The sequence below is a fragment of the Somniosus microcephalus genome, chromosome 1 (assembly GCF_052327205.1).
Source record: "Somniosus microcephalus isolate GS21.2 chromosome 1, FLI_Smic_1.0, whole genome shotgun sequence".
Taxonomy (NCBI): domain Eukaryota; kingdom Metazoa; phylum Chordata; class Chondrichthyes; order Squaliformes; family Somniosidae; genus Somniosus; species Somniosus microcephalus.
The window spans coordinates 400,167,181-400,178,526 of NC_140987.1; the positions used below are offsets into that span (position 1 = coordinate 400,167,181).

The window sequence follows — 11,346 nt, forward strand, 5'->3', positions numbered from 1 at the left end:
ACCTAATATGCAACTATGCCATACAGACCAGGAAAGTTCCCAGTTCAATCTCTTTTTTTTAATTGAGTAAAGAGTTTGAGCTGGGCAGTAATATGCATGCTACAACTGACCTCTGCAGCTGGGCTAGGAAAAGGAAAAATCAACCAGGATTTCTATTCCTGACCACTATCCTGTGATTCCAGTTACTCTCCTTTAAAACAAAGTTGCTCCAGTCATAACTAATGTCATTCATCCCTGGTTTCATTTTGATGAATCTCTGCCATACCCTTGACATTCCTAAAGTAAGACTGGACACTATTCTAACTGCACTAACGAGTAATTTGCACAGGTTTAGCATTGCCGCTTTGCTTTTGTACTGCATACCCGATTTTAGAATCCTCTGTGCTGTTCTATTTACAGCTTTATTAACATCATTCCACTTTTAAAGATTTGTGTATTTGAAGCCCTAAGTCTCTGCTTCTTTTAAAGTTCCACTTCATGTGTCAGCCATGGCTCAGTTGGTAGCACCCTCGCCTCCGAATCAGAAGGCTGTGGGTTCAAGTCTCACTCCTGAGACATGAGCACAAAAATCTAAGCTGACACTCCAGTGCAGTACTGAGGGACTGCTCCACTGTTGGAGGTGCCGTCTTTCGGATGAGACATTAAACCAAGGTCCCATCTGCTCTCTCAGGTGGACGCAAACGATCCCATGGCACTATTTTAAAGATGATGTGGAGATGCCGGTGTTGGACTAGGGTGGACAAATGTGAGAAGTCACACAACACCAGGTTATCGTCCAACAGCTTTATTTGAAATCACAAGCTTTCGGAGCGCTGCTCCTTCGTCGGGTGAAGTGAAAAGATGCATATAGACACAGCATATATAGTCACAGAACACTGCCAGATGATTACAGGTAATCTTTCTAACTGCCCTTTATCACACCTCGGCAGAGAGATAATCACAGCAATCAAAGGTGTGAATGGTGTCCAAACAGGTCAGGTAGGAAAACGTTACATCAAAGAACAATGAGGTGGGGTCACAACATTTGACCCCTTGTGACCCCACCTCATTGTTCTTTGATGTAATGTTTTCCTGACTGACCTGTTTGGACACCATTCACACCTTTGATTGCTGTGATTCCCTCTGCCAAGGTGTGATAAAGGGCAGTTAGAAAGATTACCTGTAATCATCTGGCAGTGTTCTGTGACTATATATGCTGTGTCTATATGCATCTCTTCACTTCACCTGACGAAGGAGCAGCGCTCCGAAAGCTTGTGATTTCAAATAAAGCTGTTGGACTATAACCTGGTGTTGTGTGACTTCTCACTATTTTAAAGAGCAGGGGATTTATCCCTGGTGTCCTGGCCAATATTTATCCCTCAATCAGTATCACTAAAACAGATTATCTGGTCACTATCACATTGCTGTTTGTGGGAGCTTGCTGTACGGAAATTGGCTGCTGCGTTTCCTACATTGCAACAGTGACTACACTTCAAAAAGTATTTCATTGGCTGTAAAGCGCTTTGGGACGTCCGGTGGTCGTGAAAGGCGCTATATAAATGCAAGTCTTTTTCCTTTCTTTACCATTTAGTGCATATGTCCTCTCCTTATTCCCCCAAAAATTATCTCACATTTCTCTGCGTTATATTTCATTTTGTAGCTATCTACTAATTTGTCTGTCCCCTTAAAGTCAGCTACAGTCCTTTTCACAGTTAACAACACTTTCTATTTTTGTGCTGCCTGCAAATTTGATGGTCCTCACTGCATATAACAGGTGCCTTTGTGCTAACGCGATTTTTTTTTCCCCACTATATGTGGTGAACAGTAAATCCATCAGCGTCCTGAATAACATCCTCTAAAAGTGGAAATCCCTAAACAGAAAAGATTGAGTTGCTGCTGCTTCCTCATCCTAATGTATCTCCAAGTCGCGTAGTATTTATGTATCTACAGACTACACAGTCTTAATTCTGCTCAGTGGAACCACTTTAAATAATAAAAATAAAACTGCCCTGTCCTGTTCAACTTCAAAGTTCCTGAACCGCTGCTGCTACGTTTAAAGGGGTGATTCTAATGCATTACAATAGTACTGCTGGGCGAATGGCTAAATTTATATGTGTTTCTTCGTTTGTATAATCAGCTTTTGTTATAGTAACAGTTACTGTGGTGGTTTCTGCGTACGAACTGCCCTGATCAATTTCAAAACCATGCTGCAGGGAGAACAGGCGGACAGAAGGTGACCCCGAAACAGCTGCTTGAACTGCCCGAAATGGCTGTCCCGCTTAATATGGTTTATGTGCAGCCTTTGTAATTGATGCCTATGGTAATGGCAAATGGTTAGCGCCATTTGCCTAATCTAGGCGGCTGTCTGGAAAAACCAGGACGGTGTAAGTGGTGGGGCCTATAGTGTGCTCTCATCTCCAGTCTGGATCATTGACGTTAGGCTGACATACTTATAGTTACCGAGTTTATCTATTCTATTGAATGTATGCTGGTAGTGATGTTGGGCAAAGCAGTATTAACTAAGTTTGTGGGTTCAGTAGAAGGTAAATGTGTTTGCCACTTTACTCCTTTTATATATTTTTCTGCATGAATTTTGAGTAAGGAGTCTATACAATGGAGAATCCAGATTCTGTCTATACAATATCAGGATGTGCACATGGTTTTAAATAATGATTGAGAGAGTGTGTGTGTGTGTGTGTGTAAGTAACGTACACCAATTATGTGTTTATGTATATCTATTATTACAAAAGGAGGAATTGGGTAATGGTTGTAACATTCCATTGGTATTGTGCTTATAGGTGGCACGGAGTGTGTTATGTTAGGTTTCCCATTAAGTACTGTGGGGCTCAACTAACATTACATTGACAGCCAAATTGTACTCTGCCTTCCCCATCTGGCCAGCTGCAATAAGCAACTAATTTGCAAAGATTACAGATTTAAAACTAATATTACTTCAACATTACTACGACATAGTTCTCCAGCTCAAATCCAAAGGCTAGCTAAACAACAAATATAAAAATTCCAGCCTGTCAGTCCATTGTTAGCGAAAACATTGAGCATAAATATGCCTCTACCTGATGATAGCAAAGTGCGTGTTATTCAAATAGTCAGGTGAGAGCATCTTTTAAAATACTTCTCATATTGTCCCTTAACCCACATTAAGCCTAAATTCTTTTAAACAGCCATAGGTAGCTGACAGCTAACTTTGGGAACTGAATTGAACCAAGCGGCATAATGGCTTAACTACCCAATTGTACCTGACGCTGCCTATTCGTTACTATCTGAACAATAATAAACTAACCAATATCTCCCCGTCTCCCTCGCCCCACCATGGAGAAGAGAAATGGGCCTTGCAGTCCATCCCTCCACTGAAAACAAAATCTGGCCTCAACCAGTTCTACTACCCCCTCCCACCCCATGCACACTTATTGTCTTCACCTTCTCTTCCCTCTCCCCATCCTCCTCTTGCACTCCCCAAGCTAATCTGCTTCTCTCTCCTCCTCCACTCTGCCTGGGGCCAGTAAACCCAGCACTTTAAGCCTGTTTAACCCAAATGTGCGCTTGGTCTTGGCTCCCTATGTGCAACAGGAGATGAACTAGTGTGTGGGTATTATTTTTATTTTTTTATATATATATGTGCACACAATAAATCCCCAATAGATATACTCCATTATGAATGTAAATATGAATTTAAAAGAAGCTCCAAAAAAAATCAATATGGGTAAAGGAGTCGTATCTTGGCTTATGCTGTATGATGGATATGGATTGATGTATGGTATGAAAAAGCAATTGTTTCCATTTGTGATTCTGTATGTTAAATATATTGTGTTCCTTGCTGCAGGGGAAACACTGGCATCCCGTGTTGCTGCCTCACAGCTGATGTGTTTGGGATGTCCAGAACTGATAGCAAAGACTAGACAAGAGTATGAGGATATCGCTGTCATGTTGGGCACAGATATGGAATAGTATGTTCTAAGCTTCTAATTTCACTGATCATGTTTGATTTACTTGTATCTGCCCCTTCAGTGCTGGATACCTTAAGTTGTCAGTCTGCATAGCACTAACTTGTAACCTGCTAATAAATGAGTGCACCAATTTGGTTTTGGGTCAGTATTCCTTGGTACTGACTAGCTATAGAATGTCCTCATGACCACAAACCAACGTACAGACACTAATCTCTGTCACAGATAGATCATTTGAATATGTGAATACCATTGTTTAAACTGCCAAGTCATTGAACCATTTGAAGTTGGTGCTGTGTGCTGCAGACCATACCTCCATCTTGCTGTATAGAAGATATACAAGAATCTGGTGTCTCTCTTAATCTGAAGGTAATGCTATTAAAGATTACTGTTGAAGAAACAAAATGATTTTGGTGTTGCAGATGGTTTTTAGGAATTAACAGAAGAATCAAAACTACAACAACAACTTGTATTTATATAGCGCCTTTAACTTAGTAAAACGTCCCAAGGTGCTTCACCGGAGTATTGTGACACAAAAAATTTGTCACCGAGCCACCTAAGGAGAAATTAGGGCAGGTGACCAAAAGCTTGGTCAAAGAGGTAGGTTTTAAGATGCTCCTTAAAAGAGGAAAGAGAAGTGGAGAGGTTTAGGCAGGGAATTCCAGAGCTTAGGGCCGAGGCAACAGAAGGCACGGCCACCGGTGGTTGAACGATTATAATCAGGGATGCTCGAGGGCAGAATTGGAGGAGCGCAGATATCTCTGGTGGGGAGGGGGGAGGTTGTGTGGCTGAAGGAGATTACAGAGATAGGGAGGGGCGAGGCCATGGAGGGATTTGAAAACAAGAATGAGACTTTTGAAATTGAGGCGTTGCTTAACCGGGGGCCAATGCAGATCAGTAAGCACGGGTGATGGATGAACGGGACTTGGTATGAGTTAGGACATGGGCAGCCAAGTTTTGGATGACCAAAAGTTTACATAGGGGAGAATGTGAGAGGCCAGCCAGGAGTGAGTTGGAATAGTCACGTCTAGAGGTAACAAAGGCATGGATGAGGGTTTCAGCAGAGACGCGAGATGTTACCGAGGTGGAAATAGGTGGTCTTAGTTATGCCACGGATATGTGGTCGGAAGCTCATTTTAGGGTCAAATATGACACCAAGGTTACGAAGAGTGTGGTTCAGTCTCAGATGGATGGATGTTAGGGAGAGGGATGGAGTCAGTGGCTAGTTAACTGAGTTTGTGGCGGGGACTGAAAATAATGGCTTCGGTCTTTCCAATACATGATTGGATAAAATTCCTGCTCATCCAGTAATGGATGTCGGACAAGCAGTCTGACAATTTAGAGACCGTGGAGGGGTTGAGAGAAGTGGTGGTGAGGTAGAGATGGGTGTCGTCAGTGTACATGTGGAAACTGACGCTGTGTAGGTGATTCTCTGGCTACGATTAGATAGATAAGAATGGAACCAGGTGAGTGCAGTCCCACCCAGCTGGACGACGGTGGAGAGGCGTTGGAGAAGGATGGAATGGTCAATCGTGTCAAAGGCTGCAGACAAGTCCAAGAAGGACGAGGAGGGATAGTTTACCTTTGTCACGGTCACAATTTTTTTTTCCACAATGTTATTTGTGACTTTGAGAGCCGTTTCGGTACTGTGGCAAGGGCTAAAACCTGATTGGAGGGATTTCAAACACATATCCTAAGATTTGCCTATTCACTTAGATGAGTGCACAACCAGTTCTAGAGGAAAGCAGGGTTCCTGTTGAGGCAACAGAGGAGTCTTCATAATTTATTTTACAAGAATCTAGAAAGCCCCTTCTGTTGGTACTCCCACCATACCGCAAAAGGAACTTTGCAAAAATGTCTGCTTCAGTGCTGACTTGATTTGTAAATTGAGGGCAGGGGCCAGATGTTTTGAAACTCAATGGGGCATACTCGTGTAGGGTGTTTGGGATTGACTGGGAATTGCTCTCTGCTTCTGCATTCGTTATCATAAATTTGGGCAATGTTTTTCGTTGAGTGCTCCTATTGAGATTTTGGACTTGGATGTAAAGAAGCTTTCCTGATGACACTATGATTTTCCCCTGTTAGAGTGACAGTCTAACTGTATGTGGAGGATGAAGAGCATCTGAATAATTTTAGGAAAACATTAAAGGGTCACAAATCTAAAAATTTGGTCTCGGTTAGAATTGTATACAAGAAGAAGAGATGGTGTTGCTGCACTGCAGTTTGTATTCTGCATAGATTGAAGAACATTTGAATGTTTGTGACAAAGAATGAACACAAGGACAGATTCACAAAACTCCTTTAACCTTGGAATCATCAGCATGTGTTAGACTTGTAAAGCAGATGTGGCTTGGAAATTCACAAGGCCTCCTGCTGTTACTGCAAATTAAATAATCCAGTTGAGACACTTATTTGCATTTCTGAGCAATATAATGTGTCTTTTTAAATGCAAGAACTGTGCTGGGAAGCAGGCAGTGGAATGACTCACCATCGAGAAGGTTGATATTCTATCACTAGAATGCCCAGGTCCTCGAACCCCTTAGTTGTTTAGCTACCAAGTGCAGATGGTACATGAAACTTGGACAGACATGCCTATACCATAATGCTTGAGTTGTATGGAGCTCTATTTCTGTATTTGAGTTTGACACCATTTTGACATTACCTTTATTTTTTTGTTGTACAGTCTGAAGAAGATCCGAGGAAAGGTGTGGAAACAAAGAGTGAGCAGCCCGCTGTTCAATACCAAACAGTACACTACGGATCTGGAGCGCCTCTACATGCAGATGTGGGAGCATTATGCTGCAGGCAACAAACCAGACCATGTGATCAAGCCACTTAAAGCTATGGAGACAAATGAAACTGCTTGAACCCACTCCATTGCTGAAGCAGTGTGACTTTGCCATGAGAATACCTAACTGCACACTTGGCTCTAAGACCCATTACACACAGATTGTTTTGGGTTTTTTAAGACAAGCCATAAATTCTGGTAATAACACAATTTCACACCTGCCCAGAGTGACTCTTCAAAGATTGGAGCCCTTTTACTGAAAGAATCCATCTTTTATTGGTGTTCGTTAAACCAAGCTGAAACAGGATGGTATCAAGTACACCATGTGCAGTAACACAACCTCTGATTTAAATTGAGTAACGGTATTCTTTATACAGGATGAATATGAAAACATTTGTAATGATATTTAGCCAGAACGTCACACTAGTAATTAGAAGTTAAAAATCTGATATTACCATCTCATCGCTACACAAATGGCAGAGGCTTCCTTTTGAATGTCTGAAGGCCTGATTGGTGGATGAGTTCATTAAGGCCTTACACTAACTATTTAAAGAGGTGTCATTATGTTTTTATGTGTCCCTGTCAAATTATTTTTATAAACCATTAGAGGCTCCCTTTCTTGTCAGTCTTTGTGCTCTCTGCCTTGTTAGGCCTTTTAAATGCAAAGTCATTGTACTTGTGTTGGAAACTGCTTTTCACATGAAAAGGAAGTGTGCCAAATGGCCAGTGTATGTCTTTACTGCTGTTTGCTCCAGTTCTTCAAGTGATGCAGCAGGATGCACCTTACCAGTTGTCCTATGTTGGCTCAAGTAATGCGGTAGGATGCGTTTGTGTGCATCAGACACAAACTCAAGTGATGCAATGGAATGCATTTCCTTGTATGTCCCACACAAGCTTGAGTGAGGCCGTAGTATGCGTTTCTATGCATGACCATGCAGTTGTAATAATTGTACAGAGTAGCAGTGCTACAACTGTCACTGAGGTCTGGAATGAAGTTTTGGAGATTGGCCCAGTGCAGGAACAGTTTGGAAAAATTAAAACCTGTTGGTCTGGAGAATGGTTGCTGTTCTTCCTCACTGAATGGACTCATTTGATTTTTGTAGGATCATTTTGTGAAGGGCTAAGGATTCTCCCTTTTGCCCCCAGGTAAGTATCTCATCCGTTATTAATATTATGTAGACTTAGCAACTTTCTGCAGTTTCTAACCACAGATAATATTTAGTGGTGACTCTTTTTACATATGCTTTTTACTGGTGCAAAAGTTTAGTGGGGTGTTTTTGGAAGATTTTATTTTGGTGTCATTCAAACAATCTACTTGCTCAAATGTATAACAGAACTGCTTTCAGAGTTTATTATTCTCAGGTCTGCGTCAAGAATCACTTCAACTTGACCCCTCATCGCTTCAACTTGACGTAACATTTGGTTTGCTGGGAGCAGCCAGTATGATGATTGTAAATATTTACATTAGACTCTCCCTCTTCTGCCCACTCACCCAAAACTTCTCTGGAGTGGCATCGAACAAAGCGCAAGTGGTTAGTTTTATATATCAGATCATTTGCAACTGATCAAGTCCCACGCACCTTTATTGGGGAGAGGGATAATGTGTGGCTCATGATGTTCAATGGATTAATAAAATATTGATTTTTATTTAACAAAACTAAAAATAAACAGCAAATGGTGATGAGGTTTGTACTGGAGCCTGGGAGAGGTGGCAACAAAGGCGGGTGAGCATGTTCTGAGAATCTCATTTCTTTGAGTATGATGGTAATTTTACAATATCTGAAATGGATATTTTTATCATCATTAACTCTAATATGCTTAGATTTATTTTGGTTCTTAATTTTTTTTCCTTTTCCCTGTTTGTATCAGCTGTTTTAACATGCATCTAATTGACATTTCATTGGTACAGACCTCCAATTTTTCCATTGTCTGGATTTCGGGTTGTTTAAGTATGAAGCTGTAAATACATGTGAATGAGAATCTAATGTATCTCTGTGTACAATTATAAAGCAGCTGGATGCTTCTACTGGTGTCTTGTGTTTCTGTGTTGAGGTGTTTGCGTGGCCTCTCCTGTATCACTACCAGATTTACAATTGGTGTTTGAACTTTTCTAGGTGTGTTCATTTGATGTTCACTCCCATACCATTCTTCCCTATGTAAGATAGTTGGCAGGTGACCTGTTACTAAGATTCTGCCACCTTGACTGCGATGCATGTGGAATTGGCCAAGCTGACTTGCTGGTAGACTTATTTTTCTACCACCCTCTCTGTTAAAGAATACACTAGTCACAGTTTAGCACATTTCATAAACCTTATAACCAGCATCAATTATTTTGTTGTGTGGGTTGGTTCTGTCATCTTACTGCAGTGCCTTCTGTGAATTTTCTTTTTAATAGGCAAACATGCTTTTTTTTAATATAGGCAAAAATGCCTCTTTTTAGGGCAGGGAGGATTGAGTTAATTGCTCCTGGCAAGTTTGAGATTTACTGGTGTGAGCTGTGATGCTGCCAAATATTGTTTCCTGGGGATTTTTACAAAAGTCTGAACTTGTATTGCATTGGTATTAATTTTGATGCTAGAAGTTTACATGAGCAGAGGGTGTGCACTCCTGTATTCTAATTTGCTTCCAACATCCAGGTTTCACATTTGTGAAACTTTCCATTTCTGCCCACTTTTTTTCAATTTTTGTGGATCGCAAACAACTATGTCATCATAACAGTGTTTAATCCATGAATGTTAAGTCATTTTTGCTGAACGCTAATTAAGGTATAATTCAGTTCTCTTGTTTAATCACAAAAAACCTCTCCCAGTAGCATATTTTACATTAGTTTATAATGTCCACTTCACCTGCACAAAGGTGTTTAAAGATCAGCCTCAGGCGAGTGGAATTCCGTCACTTTGAAACTTATCTCCATGCAGATGAAATTAACTTGCGTTTGAAGGAGGCCCTTTTAAATAGTGTGCTTGGAATCTGAAGTCAATTCTTATGAAAGAGTGGGGTTTGAGGATGTGGGCCATAGTTGCATTTCTTGCCAAAATCAAGTTACTTTTATTTGAGTGTTTGTTTAAAGGTAGCTTTAAAAATGAAAACTTCTTGCTTGTCTGTGTACCATTTTCCACAGATTCTGATCACTTTAGTACACTGATTGTCTCAGTTTGGATTTGTTGAGCTCTTGTCTGTGACAAAAAATGAACTACACTAAAAGAATATAGATGTGTTTTTGCATTATTCTAATACAGAACAGCTAATATAGCAGAATTGGTTTAAACTGTGCTTGCAAATTCCGTCTTTTCCTCTTAATGATACTGGTAACATTGGGACGGATGAATTTCAGGGTCAAAGACATTGTACTGTAAGGATAGGCACATATATATAGATTAAATAAATCAATAAGCTAGTTGGATAATATGAAGCTAAAACGGTTAAGCTAAAACACATGGGGGAAATTCGGTTGCTTCGCGCCTCCCGTTAGCGCTAAACACTACCGCCTGCAGATCATGACGTCAGTCAAGTGTGCAAACCCCCAGACATTGAGTTGCACCCCCTGCCTTAGCGCCTGCCGCTAGCAACGACAAGTAGAGGAACGTTTTCAAGTTGGGAAGGAGCTGGGGGAGCGCTATTTAAAGGTGGGCGCTTCCTGCCTTGTCAGCAAAAGTTGTGGTTTTAACGCTGTCCTAAGGAGTTTTGGCCCTCAGCACCAGTTTTGAGGTTCCTAAGCGCCGAGCTCTTTCCCTGGGCCTATCCATTAATGCTTCCAACACAATTGCTTTTGAGGTCTCTCCAAGCCGAAATTCAAGGCTGCTATGAGCAGGGAGTGGCTGACCAGCAAGATGGCCCCTCCCCTTTAAGAACTAGACGGTGCCAGTCTGTCTAGCTTCCATGGTAGTTGGCATCACCTGAGCTTTGGTAGCGTCTCGCTCCTCGACGTTAGCGCCTTAAGATAGATGTGTAGCGCCTGATTTAGAGCTCAAATCACCTCCAGGGGCGATAGAGGTGAATTTTGCAGTCGGAGGCGATAATTAGCGCCGGATGCTAAACTTTGCGCCCAGCCAATAATAGCACCCCAAACCGGGCGATACCGAATTTCTCCTCCATGGTTTTAAAACACAGGCTTTTGATCTTGGGCTGGGGGGGGGGGGGGGGGGGGGGCGGTTGCTGGTTTAAGAGAAGGAGGTTACTGCAATATAAAAATGCAATCGATTGAGCATAACATCAAAGATTTGTATAACGAGGTCTGTGACTCGGTGCGGGGGGGAGCACTGGTACAGTGGCACCCCTCATCCCTGTCTCGCAATCTGTTCAAAGATCTATGGGTCATAAAACACCCAATAGTGTTGAATCCTGCAGGAACAAGATCATTAAAAAAAATGGAATAAAAAAATGCAACTTTTCACTCAGGAGGAACTTTTGCCTACCTTCAGGATCGGGTAATGTGAACGGGCTTGGATAAGCCAGTCTCTCAATTTTCCACTAGATTCCTGCACATATGGTTTTAGACATAGGGCAAAATGTTACTATTCTGTATGAAGTTTTAAGATTAACGTTTTGACACACAAAATCTTTTTGTATGGTAGTAGCAAAGCAAATCAAATGTCAACATCCAAGTCAGATATGCAG

At 41.5% G+C, this 11,346-nt stretch overlaps 1 protein-coding gene across 5 annotated transcripts in view; it reads left to right on the top strand.

The window, feature by feature from the left end:
* Positions 1 to 8,755, top strand: part of LOC147125143 (UDP-N-acetylglucosamine--peptide N-acetylglucosaminyltransferase 110 kDa subunit) — a 91,862-nt gene extending 83,107 nt beyond the window's left edge. For all 5 annotated transcript variants that reach the window (XM_085998017.1, XM_085998026.1, XM_085998040.1 and 2 more), the window contains 2 exons: positions 3,821 to 3,944; positions 6,625 to 8,755. In XM_085998017.1, the coding sequence (XP_085854143.1) occupies positions 3,821 to 3,944; positions 6,625 to 6,808 (308 nt within the window). In that variant the 3' untranslated portion in view covers positions 6,809 to 8,755. The remainder of the gene's footprint in view (positions 1 to 3,820; positions 3,945 to 6,624) is intronic.
* The last annotated feature ends 2,591 nt before the right edge of the window (positions 8,756 to 11,346 follow it).